Source organism: Astatotilapia calliptera, chromosome 23 (genome assembly GCF_900246225.1).
Source record: "Astatotilapia calliptera chromosome 23, fAstCal1.2, whole genome shotgun sequence".
NCBI lineage: Eukaryota > Metazoa > Chordata > Actinopteri > Cichliformes > Cichlidae > Astatotilapia > Astatotilapia calliptera.
Genome location: NC_039323.1, coordinates 9,021,520 through 9,034,060, shown reverse-complemented (window position 1 = coordinate 9,034,060; position 12,541 = coordinate 9,021,520). Strand labels below are relative to the sequence as shown.

At 41.1% G+C, this 12,541-nt stretch overlaps 1 protein-coding gene across 2 annotated transcripts; it reads left to right on the top strand.

Annotated features, from left to right (window-relative positions):
• The first annotated feature begins 605 nt into the window (after positions 1–605).
• cltrn (collectrin, amino acid transport regulator) lies at positions 606–9,664 on the top strand. 2 transcript variants are annotated; one of them, XM_026159969.1, is made up of 7 exons: positions 606–955; positions 1,106–1,160; positions 1,606–1,664; positions 6,168–6,253; positions 6,377–6,490; positions 8,843–9,037; positions 9,125–9,664. In XM_026159969.1, the coding sequence occupies exons 1-7, from the start codon at positions 899–901 to the stop codon at positions 9,252–9,254; spliced, it is 696 nt and encodes a 231-aa protein (XP_026015754.1). In that variant the 5' UTR covers positions 606–898; the 3' UTR covers positions 9,255–9,664. The 2 variants fall into 2 exon arrangements, with proteins under 2 accessions (XP_026015754.1, XP_026015755.1); XM_026159970.1 differs by having other exon boundaries at positions 899–1,160.
• The last annotated feature ends 2,877 nt before the right edge of the window (positions 9,665–12,541 follow it).

Here is a 12,541-nt window from a genome sequence, read left to right as displayed (position 1 = left end):
GGAACTGGAAAAAATGATAAGAGATCCACTTCTATTAATTAGATGCTATATTCTGTTAGGATGCCTGGGTCGTTGACCCAGGGGTTTTGAGTTTATTATATTATTTATACTTTCTAGTCTTTGGTTTCTTTGAGTTCTGTCTTATAGTTTATGTCTCTGTCTTCTCTAGCTGCTCTGTCTCCCCTGTCAGCTGTATCCCCTTGTCTAGTTCGCGTCTCTGTGTGTCCTTAGTGGCTCTATCCCCGTGTCCAGTCAGTGTTTGTGTCTGCCCTGGTCCCACGTCTCTGTTCCCTCTGTTGCAGTGCGTGCGAGTCTGTGTCTTTGTTCAGTCTGTGTTATGTGTTTCCTGTTTTACTTTGAAAGTCCATGTCTGATGTTAATGTGTCTGGTTTTGCTTCCCCTTGTCTCGTTAGGCGTGATTTGCCCCAGCTGTGTTTCCCTCCTGTTACCCATTCCCTGATTGCTCCCTCTGTGTATTTAAGCCCTGTGTTTCTCTGTGTCCGTGTCGCGATCTACCGGTTACTTTGCTGTGTGGTTTGTCAATCCGCTGGTGTTAGTTTATTTTTGAGTTTTTCCAGTTATGTTATGTTTGCGTTCAGCATTAAAGCTGTTTTGGTTTAAGTTCTGTCTCCGGAGTCTGCACCTTGGGTCCTATCCCTGTCCGCACACAGCCGACACCTAACATATTCTTTCCCAGGCTGTTTCTGTTTCTAGGGGTCACTACTTATTATACCATTTTAAGTGGCTGTAACTTGTAAGTTCACACACTGTGCTATACTAGGTAAATAGAAACAGACTGGGCCGTTCTGTTCTCCTCTGGGAGGTCTGCCTCTATCACATTAGACCTATCTGGCTCCTTTGGAAAGCATGAACAAACAGCGCCCACTTGACTGTTTCCATGCAGTGCAGCGCAGTGACAGCCATTGTTTTTTACAGAGAGGACAGATTAGTTCAGGTGTGTCTTGGCTTAACCATTAAACCCAGGCTTTATCCAGTTAAATCCTCTGCCGACCTCTTTAGATCGGTGAATGCTGGGACCTTTGCCTGAGCTTTTACAGCATTGTGCTATTCTGCTTTTTGTTTTCTGGGAAAAATGTTGGAAAAGATCTTGCTCCTGCTCAGTTTGTCACTTTCTGTGGCAGAAGGGCTCTGTAAACCAGGTAAGGCTCTTAAAATGTAACCTTTGGTCAAATATTGTGTGTTCACATTTTTTAAAAAAATACATAAATTCATTAATATGAGTAAACACAGGCTTTGTGTACAGGAGTTTTATCCCTTCTTAGCCCAGAAGTGAGTGTGGAATGCAGCTTCTAATCTATTTACTGGAACAAAGTCAGATTAGACACATAACTTAGCATTTACCTCACAACAAGGGTTTCATTCATTCCATCGTGATTGTAGACTTGAACAATGATCCTAAAATTGCTAATCTACAACCAAACTATGAGGAAATAGCTGAGAGAGACTAAATTTGACGCTGCTGCTCTTGGGATTCAGTCTATCAGCACAGGAAAGATAAACTGCAGCAGCTACACTTCTCATCTAAAGCCTAGCACAGCAATTCATGGCACGCAGAGGACATTTCAGTCTGTTTTATCTTTATAGGTGTTGGAGAAGCCTACAAAGTTCGATTCAGCATCAAAACCGCACTGGGAGATCAAGCTGTATGTATATATTTAAATATTCCTCCACATCCTCAGATCGCTCTTCTTGCCATAAACAGCTCTGACTTCATAATATTAAAAACAGGAATGCAATCCCGTTCCCTAAAAAATTTGAATGTTTTGTGAATTATAAATAAAGAAAGTAATGATTTCCAACCTATATTTACAAAGAAAATGTGGTGGAACTGAGAAATGTGATCATTCATGTCCAGCATTACAATCAGTTGAAGTTCCAGGTGCAACAATAGACCAGAAAAGTTGTGTAATGCTAAAAAAAAACAAAAAAACAAGCAATACACCCCCAAACACCTGCTTTGGACACATCTTAGTAATTAGATAAACAGGATTACGTTTAAAAAAAAAAACCATGCTAGGCAGGGTAAGTCTTTCGACACAGGGAGAATTTCAATACTCTGGCACAGATTTGTGGAACAAAGAGGAAACAGAGAGAATTTTAATCTTCTACAGTACACTGATCATAGATAATATCATTAATGTTTCAGAGAATCCAGCAAAATCTCTGTACGCAAGAGAAAAGGGCTGCAAATCACTGCTGAATGGCTGTCATGCCCTCAGAGAACACTTTAATATAAATCAGACATGAATCTAAGATAAGATAAGATAAGATAAGATAACCTTTATTAGTCCCACACGTGGGAAATTTGTTTTGTCACAGCAGGAAGTGGACAGTGCAAAAGTTATGACGCAAAAATTAGAATACAATAAGAATAAATACAGTACACAGCTGTACAGAATAGAATAAAATAATATACTATATACAGTAGAATAAAATAGAATAAAAATATACAATAAGATAAAAATAGAATACGAATGCTATATACAACTGAGTAAAAATACAACGATGCCAGAAAAGATTATTGCACTTAGTATTATTGCATATGTATGGATGTGTGTGTTTGTTCAGTTAAAGTCTTTGTTGTGGAGTCTGACAGCAGTGGGGAGGAAAGACCTGCGAAATCTCTCCGTCCCACACCGTGGGTGCCGCAGTCTCCCACTGAAGGAGCTGCTCAGTGCTGTCACAGTCTGCTGCATGGGGTGGGAGACGTTGTCCAACAGGGATGACAGCTTAGCCGCCATTCTCCTGTCACTCACCACCTCCACTGGGTCCAGAGGGCATCCTAGAACAGAGCTGGCCCTTCGGATCACCCTGTTCAGTCTCTTCCTGTCCCCAGCAGAGATGCTGCCGCCCCAGCAGACCACACCATAAAAGATAGCAGAAGCCACCACAGAGTCATAGAAGGTCTTCAGGAGTGGGCCCTCCACTCCAAACGACCTGAGTCTCCGCAGCAGGTACAGCCTGCTCTGCCCTTTCCTGTAGAGGGCGTCTGAGTTATGAGTCCAGTCCAGTCTGTTGTTCAGCTGAACACCAAGGTACCTGTAGCTGTCCACAGCCTCAATGTCCATACCCTGGATGTTCAGTGGTTGCAGTGGAGAATGCTTGTGCCTGCGGAAGTCTACCACCAGCTCCTTGGTTTTACTGGCGTTGATCTGGAGGTAGTTCAGCTGGCACCAGTCCACAAAGTCTTGAGTCAGTCCTCTGTACTCCTTGTCGTCCCCATCAGTGATGAGGCCGACTATTGCAGAGTCATCAGAGAACTTCTGCAGGAAGCACTGGGTGGAATTGTGGGAGAAGTCTGCAGTGTAGATGGTGAAGAGGAACGGAGCCAGAACCGTTCCCTGTGGGGCCCCCGTACTGCAGGCGACCCTGTCCGACACACAGCCCTGAGTCCTCACATACTGTGGTCGGTCGGTGAGGTAGTCCAAAATCCAGGTAGTGAGGTGATGGTCCACTCCAGAGTTCTCCAGCTTGTCCTTCAGAACCGAGGGAAGAATAGTGTTGAAGGCACTGGAGAAATCAAAGAACATGATTCTCACAGTGCTTCCAGCGGTCTCCAGGTGAGCGAGGGAACGATGTAGGAGGTGAATGACGGCATCATCCGCGCCAATGCCAGGCTGGTAGGCAAACTGAAGTGGGTCCAGTGATGAGCTTGTTAGGCGCCGAAGCTGAGCCAGGACCAACCGCTCCAGGGTCTTCATCAGGTGGGATGTCAGAGCCACCGGCCTGTAGCTGTTGAGGTCCTTGGGGCGTGAAGTCTTTGGCACTGGTACAACACAGGAGGTTTTCCAGAGCTGTGGGACTCTTCCCAACCTCAGGCTCAGGTTGAAGAGGTGCTCCATCACCCCACACAGTTGGTCCGCGCAGGACCTGACGACCCTCGAGCTGATGCCATCTGGGCCCGCTGCCTTCTTGCCATTAATCCTCCTCAGTTCCCTCCTAACCTGGGTGGTTGAGAGAGACAGGCTGGAGCCTTGTGTTGAGTGTGTATTGGATGCTGTTGTTGGGGGTGGGGAGGAGTGAGCAGGGTGAATAGAGGAGGTGTGAAGTGTCTGAGGTGTCAGAGGTGGAACAGCAGCAGTGGGGGTGGTCTCATGGTTGAATCAAATCTGTTGAAGAAATGATTCAGTTCATTTGCCCACCTCACATCCCTCCCAGGCAGAGAGTTCTGCTGTTTGTGGCCTGAGATGGTTCTGAGGCCTCTCCAGACTTCACCAACGTTGTTTTGCTGAAGCTGGTTCTCCATCTTCTGCCTGTAGCTGTCCTTCCCATTCCTTATCAGTCCCCTCAACTCTCTCTGCACCCTTTTCAACTCCTCTTTGTCTTTGGATTTGAAGGCCCTCCTCTTCTGCTTGAGGACAGTTTTAATTTCTGGGGTAATCCAAGGTTTGTTGTTGGAGAAACACCGTACAGTCCTGGTAGGTACGGTGTTATCCACACAGAAATTAATATAGTCAGTAATGCATGTAGTAAGGCTGTCGATGTCCTCTCCATGGTCGTCACAGATCACCTCCCACACAGTCGACTCAAAACAGTCCTTAAGAGCCTCCTCGCTCTCCTCTGACCATCTGGAGTGAACATCACCACATGGGCTCAGGAATACTTTTGAAAGTTCAAAGTGTACCATGCAAATAAAAAATACATGCAGAAACAAGATCCAGAGATGCTGCTGTCTCCGTTTATGCAGCTCATTCAAAAGAGATTGAGACAAAGAGGAAAAACCTCCTGAACAGCTTTCCTCTTTAAGATCTGTGATGGCCCTGAGTGCTTTTGTGAAGATACCATGGGCAACTTGCAAATCTTTAAAGGCACCGTTGAAACTCAATGATGCACTCACTAGCCACTTTACTAGGACCTGTTTCTATCTGCCTTAATCCTTTATCTCAACAAAGCGGCGAAAACATTTCTTCAGAGTTTTATGCAGCGACTGCAAATTTTGTACGCACATCCATTATGTGAATCTCCCTTTGCACATTCCAAAGGTGTCTGTTGGGCATTTAAATCAACTGTGTTGGATCAAGGACACATCTAAAACCTGCAGGACACCGGCCCTCAAGGCCTGGAGTTGGACACCCCTGATTTAGACCAAATTCTGACCTTATTAATCCTCATCTTTCTAATCTTCTATTGTCCAGTTTCCTGCTCTTAGCTGACAGGAGTGCTTCCCGGTGTGGTCTTCTGCTTTCTGCTTCAAGATTTGGTGTGCTATGCGTCGAGAGATCATCTTCTGTGTGGTTGTAACTAGCAGTTATGAGTTGCTTTTGCCTTCTTGTTAACTCAAAGCAGTCTGGTCATTGTTCTCTGACCCTTTGCATCAACAAGGCATTTTCACATAGAGAACTGCTGCTTACTGGATATTTTCTCTCTGTTTTCTGGACTGTTTTTTTTGTTACAGATGGTTGTGTGCGAACATCTAAGCAAATCAGAAATTCCTGAAATACCGTACTCAGAACCCGGACGTGTGGCATTAAAAGCCACTGACATGCATGCTTGCGTGTGGTTGGACAATTAGATATGTATGCTGATGAGCAGTTAAACAGATGTACCTAATAAGGTGGTCACGATTGCATACGTAGATTTTAAAATTGAAAGTCTTGCTTATTTCAGCAAGAACACATCGCACATTCGTTGGGTACTGCAGCAGATAAAATCGAGAATCGAGAGATTAAACGTCTGTTCAGACCTGTTAGGCATTATAACCGTTCTGCACATTATGAGGGAACAAATATGACAGAGGAGGCCTCAAATATCTGCAGGGACACAGCAGCAGTAAGTGTTGGGAAATTTCCAAATACTTACAGAGGGAGTAGAAATGCTACTTTTCCAATTTAAATGCAACTTGCTGATGGTATGAAGTTTAAGAGACACACACACACACACACACACACACACACACACACACACACACACACACACACACACACACACACACACCAATATTAACTAATTTCCAAATCATTAACTTCTGCTTTTATTAATATTTTACACGCCATCATTTTAGAGTCATGGTTACAATCAAGTGCTTAATATTATCCAGAATTCTCTTAAAGTGCATGTGACTGCTTAATATGAGGCCAAGGTCCATGTGGCGAACAGTTAACCTTTGCTGAAAAACAGTCCCTAATCTGATGTTGCTGATTTTGCAGTATCCCTGGAACAAAAATGAAATGTTCCTTTTCCGGGCCGCTCTGGCTTTTGCCATGAGGGATTTCACTAACGGAGAAGAATTTGGGTAAGACTGTTTTTGTGTCATCTGTTCTTAAACAGTTGTAAAAACATAATAGAACATCTCTTAACACGATAGGTGACTCACATTTTATAACTTCGCTTTCATTGTCTTGTAAAACTTCACCAGGGTTTCAGACATCCATCCGTGTAACGAGACTCAGAGAGTGTCCTTCTGGTTTGTGGTGACGAGGCCGAAAACCATGGATCTTGTTGATAAAGGAACTGTGGAGATGGCTATAAAGTAATCACATGCTACAGTTTTAGTTATTGGTACTATTATTGTTATATTTTCTTCTTAGCTGGATGTAAATAATGGATGTTAAAGTATTTTTCTTAAACATTTATTACCCATTTTATCATTTCCTAGAAAATTCTAAAATGACTAATAACTAATGGGTTTTCCAAATAAATATGAATGGGGGCGTAATTATGTTCCCAATGAATGTTTGGCTCACATATGGTGCGAAAGTGCAGCTTTCTAGATTATGTAGCGCAGGAACAGGTGTGTCGTGACATTTTTTATATTTTGCTTTAACACGTGTGCCTGTGTCATGGCTTTTGGTTACTCTCTCACACAAGATTTGCCACTGCCAGAGGTTTGTTTTCTTTTGAACAAGGCTTCAAAGCTCCAACCTAAACCATAAACCACAAACCTGATCACTAACCTTAACACTTCAAACACTTTGCTTTCAAACACCATCTATTTTATGTATGCATGCATGAGCAGGTTTACCCTGGGTTATGCAGTGTGGCCATAGAAACTAAGTCGATCCCTTTTATTTTTATGAAGTAACAGGTTATTTTTGTACTTAAGTGAACATAATTTCCCTCATGTGGGTAATGAGCATTCTCATTTAAACATTTCCATCCGTCCATCACACTTTTCTGGTCACCAGTCCATTACAGGGGAAACAGAGAGAGACGGCTGTTCATGCACAACCAGCCTCAACCAGCCATTAACATCCACTATTTTAATGGATCACAATAACTGATACAGAAAGCAGTAGAATTTATTTAAAAAGCGAACAAATATTTTTAGTAACCCCCCCAAAAAGCGCCAAACAAATCCTCTGTTTCTACTGTAAATGCATGTGTTATGTAGAGCAGCATAACTTAAGGCAGGTGCTCTTCACCATTTTTGTGTTTTTAACATTTACGGTTAGCATTTATGAAGCTCAAATTTTGTATGGGACTTTGCACTGAACCACTACTCCTTTGTACTGGGACGAGTCACTTCATAAATGTTTGGTCAACTAGCGTGTTTATTTCCAGCTGGCATCTTATCTTTGGAGGTTTTCCAGGCTCATATCTAGGAGGAGACTCACAGGCAGACTTTGGAATCACAGATTTCCCAAGATTCTGGCACAAATTCACCAGCTTGTAGAATTTATGTGGGAAGTCAGGGTATTTTGAAGCTTTTTTTTCCTGTACAGGAACGATAAGGTCAGCTAATTAAAAAAAAAAGTTTTAAAATTGTAGTTTGAATTCAAACTACAGCCAATGTTTTTATACAGTTTAATACCTGTAAGAATGCATTGATTACTATTTCTGATCCTCGGCAGCCTTGGCCCACTTCAGTAGCTTCTGTGTCCAGCTTGTACAGCAGGTCCTGCAGAGGAACTGGCCAACTGCAAACTAACTTAATGGGTTCGCAGTGTGTATACCACTCACTGTTGAGGCACTGCTGTGTTAACTTGGCATACTTTCACCACCTCCTCTTGTCTGCCTCCTTAATGCATTCGTTTCAGGGGATGCTAAGTTCTAAGACGACAAACTGGTTTCAAAGCTTCCAAAAAACAGTTCCAGCCCCAGGTCAACCTAAAAGTTAAAAACAGTTTTATCACTCATGATAAAAAATGCTTTTGTGTGTGACTCATCAGTTTTAAGAAGTACTTAGAGATCCCCTGGAGGATGTACTGTACTGAGAAATGACCCTGACCGGAGGAAAGAGTTTAAAATCGGCTACATTTAAGCATTACTGAAACACTATTGCATGAACACGTGGAGCAAAAGTGTGACTTTAACGTCCGCATACTTGTGTTTTTGACACAAAGTTGCAAATCTTTAAGTATTTGGCCAATGAAACACTTTGTGATTTTTGTCTCTGCCACCACTTCAGTGGATTTTATCTGGATATGATAAAAATGCAGCTTTAATTAAAGCTGCATTAACCTCAATTGCAGCCACTTTTATGTATTTTCAGAGAAATTGGACAACTGACTGTCAAGTAGTTGAGAAATAACTTGCATTTTGTGGCCTTAATGCTCAACATGACGTCCAAATAAATCCATCAGGGAGAGATTCATTAAAAAGAATGAATGCACAGACCAGCTCAGCAACACTAAAAGACCCTAAAGACCACAGAAGATAACTGATGAAGTGCATGATAACAGAATTGTTTCTAAAGTTAAGAAAATGTTTGGACAACCAGAACGATGGGAAGAGAAAAGTATTTCTAGATCTACTGGATTTAATCAACTTAGGTGGTGTAAAGAGGCAAAACTGTAAAAACTGTGTTGCTGTCCAGAGTCAGTGCAGTTTTGCCTTTTCCAGAATAATCCCCTTAAATGAAATCTTTTCTTTTGTCCAATAGAAAATCGAGAAATCGAATCAACGGTGCTTTTCTGCTAACAGATAAAACTCTGGAGTTCGATGGCATCTATCCCACTCTGGCAGCACCGGTCTCCCCTGACACCCCTCCGTGGCTCATTGTCTTCGGGGTGGTCATGGGTGCAGTTAGCGTCGGCATCATCGCCCTGCTTGTGTATCCTCTGGTCCAAAGAAAACTGTGAGCAGATGACTGTGGATGTATTTAATTTAGCTTTTTGAAAATATGATAACTGAGCTTCATTTGATCTGCTCATTCTTTTTGTAGGAAGAAAAACATGGATGCAGATGACGAGGACAGCGACGAAGAGACAGGGGTGAAAACGGCTGAAAACGGTGCAAATGACGGTATTTATAACTCGACGTTCTCGGACGATGAGCGATTCACGCAGATGTAAAGTGCTCTTATAAAAAAACTGCCGTGCCACAGTGTGAAAAATTATGTGATTTTCTTTAAAGTTTCTAATGTAATTCATTTCAGTTTTGACATGTTAATTTGCTGGGCCTTTCAATACAATAATCACAGGCTGCCTTAAACAAATCCAGTGTTTCACACTATTTAACTGCCGTTTTACAAATAAATGTGTTTTTTCCCCTCAACCAAAGTGTTGAAGGATGATTTATCAAAGATCTCTGTATGACGGGTTGTGTTAAGATATTTTGCCAAAGTGGGGTCTATATACTAACCATTTACAACCAGTCAAATGGTCCCATTTATGAAGAAGGCTCATTCCTACCTTTGTAAGTCTAGGAGGCCTGGCTTTATGATTACCTTTGAAGGAATTCAATAAAATCCTCTGTTAAACCACTCATGGTTCCTTATCTGCACTCTGTGTTGGTACAAAGTTTCAAGCTTATGTGTGAACAGGTGTTTAAACTGCAATGTTTGACTTGCTGTATTCTGCCTCCCTGCAGGGCATTTCCCTCAAATGATTTAACACCGGTGACCTTTCACAGGTAGTAAACTGTTACCAGTAATTCTGGTAAAGAGTCTGGTAATATTACTGGTATTTCCGAGTACCGTAACATAAAAGACATTATTAAAGACGATGTGACACTCTATAGATTTTTCTTCAGAGTTCTGTAAAGATGTTGAATATCCCACCCCTCTCACCAAAGAGCCAATCAACAGCTAAACCTAGAAACATACGAGCCAATCACGATGCAGCATTGACTCAGTAGCGCTTGACAGCTCTGTGCTGGCAGGTAAATCCACTTGTTAATGAAATTGTAGCTTGTATGCAGCTGCATTCGTTCGGTGCTCTCATGGGATCAGCAGAGATGATGAATTTGTTGGCACTTACTGGATTAAGACTAATAAAGTCTTAATGCTGATGGTGGAAAAAAGAGCTTTATAGCTTATCTGGTGCAAATTCACCAAACATTTGAACATTTTTAAAAATCACATTTGATATTTGGTTTCATAAATGCAGTTTTGATGCCACAGTGGTAACATTTATGGATGTCTATCTTTAGAGAGGGGCAATAACACCACTAAATAGGCACTTCTAAGTTAACATGTGGTAAAAAGTAAATGACCTGGTTCTTATATAGAGCTGTTCTACTCTGCTTGAGCACTCAAAGCACTTTGTTCAACTTGCCTCATTCATCCATTCACAAAAACACTTTTTTTCATGCCCAAGTGGTTTCTATCTAATATTCACACTCAAATGAACTCTTTGAGAGCAACTTGGTGTTCAGTAACTTGCCCAAGGAGACTTAGTGACTAACTCAGAAATAATTCCAGTTGATGGTATTCTAATTTACAGAATAATTACAGCTTATTAAACATTCATATGGCTCTAAGGGTTGTGGTAACTTTTCCAAATCTGTTTTTGACTTTGAATAAAATTATACAGATAAATAATCTGACTAAACGGAAGATATTTCTATTTATATGTATGCAGGCTGACTTTCTAGAAACTTAAGTTAACTTTCCAGACACACTGGACCCATTTGTTAATCAATAATGTGACCAAAGGGATGTTTGCAGATTTTTTTTTAGGAGGACCCATAGCAGCAATGCTGTGGCCATTGTTCTGGAGGAAACATGCTATATGCTATATGTAAAAGGGCAAACTGTTTTTTAAAAAAAAGCAAATACAGAACTTTATATGCAGCCATGACAGTGATGAAAATTTCTGATTCCTCATTTTATTGACCTGGCCTTTTCACTTTCTCTGTTTGGTATTCTTACTCTTAAAATCCATGTCAAGCTATGCACTAAGGTTATAGGTGCCATCCTTAAAACACAAAAGGTTTTCTCTTTGTTTTTGACCCTTAGCATCCCTCATATATTGAGTTCCAGATGGTTCCACTGGGGTAAAGGATTACTCTTCCTAAAAATAAAAAAAAAGCTTTTTGTAAAAATTGTTTTTTTCCCCATGATTCAAGGGAACAGTTTTTAGGGTGTTTACAAGCATTAAGGTTTTTCTGTGCTAAAAGGTCACCGCGTGAGCCATTATGAGAACAGTTTGAGTGGTTTGAGTTTGATGGGTGCTGTATTTATTCAAACTGGTTTGCACAGATGAGCAGCTATATCATACTTAACACAGAGGACGGAGGCTCAGGCAACACGGCCATCGTAAGAGACCACATCTCGAGAAATGTTCTTGAGATATCCCTCCCAAGACAATACTTAAAACCAGACTTGGAAAATGGACATAACCCCGAGGGACCTGAATGAAATAATCAGAAGATGCCCGGCAACCTCAAAACATTAAATAAACAAACAAACCAGAAAACTAGCCACATTTCACTGGTTTCTCCAGTATCAGCTAAGAGCTGGCTTTTTAGTCCCCCCCAAAAAAATCATAGAAGAAATAATCACATCGACCTAAATTTACAGTTTTCAACCAGAATTTAACGCAACTACAAGGAAAGTGGCGCCATCTCGCGGTGCCATTTAGCAATTGCAGCATACAAGGTATTTATGAATTTTCAATGAAGCATAAGTTACCGACACATACTTTTATCCGGGCCTAGTTGCTATGGTAAAATTAACCTTTATGACCGGAAGTATGACATAGTTACCTTTCTTTTTTTAATAAGCTTTTCTATTTTATTAGAAAATATAATCTAAGTGTGGGAGGATAAAAAAATTAAACAGCTTTAAGTCTCTTTCGTTTCTGATCCCCTTGCTGAATAATTTTCACACTGCCCGATTTGTATCTAGTTGAAGTGTGTTTTGAATTTTATGAATTTTTAGCTCTAAAAAACAAGAGAACTGTCATTTTCTTCTTCTTAATTATCAGTAACTATTTCCAGCTTTTCCTTTGTAATTTTCCAGCTGCAGTCCTTATGTTTTAACTTCAGGTGGCACCATTGTACTGTCAGATATTATTTCCTGGCCCAACGCTGGGGTCTTATTCTTCACAGCACTTTTCTCAGCATCCCTTAAAGTGTGCATAAATGTACCTTTAAAGCATTTGAATTTCAAACATATTTTAATTTACTGTTATTTTATTTTTGTCTGACTACTTTTGAAGTGATAGCACAGCTCGACTTTCTCATTCTAACTTGTGTCTATATTTAGTTGATTATTAGATTCAGTGCGTTCTTGTGATCTGGGAGGAAACGTGTCATTGCTACAGCAATATCTGGCAGTACCATGCCAGACGATGCGCAGCATCCTGATAATATGCTGTGTGGTGATGGCGATTTATCATCTGGCCCGTTCCTTTTA

What these genes read in the sequence shown, in the direction of transcription:
- cltrn (XM_026159969.1), top strand. Translation starts at nt 899, where the DNA reads ATGCAGTGCAGCGCAGTGACAGCCATTGTTTTTTACAGAGAGGACAGA. An exon ending in ACTAACGGAGAAGAATTTGG is followed by an intron (nt 6,254 to 6,376) that starts GTAAGACTGTTT and finishes AAACTTCACCAG; the next exon opens with GGTTTCAGACATCCATCCGT. An exon ending in CCTCTGGTCCAAAGAAAACT is followed by an intron (nt 9,038 to 9,124) that starts GTGAGCAGATGA and finishes TTCTTTTTGTAG; the next exon opens with GAAGAAAAACATGGATGCAG.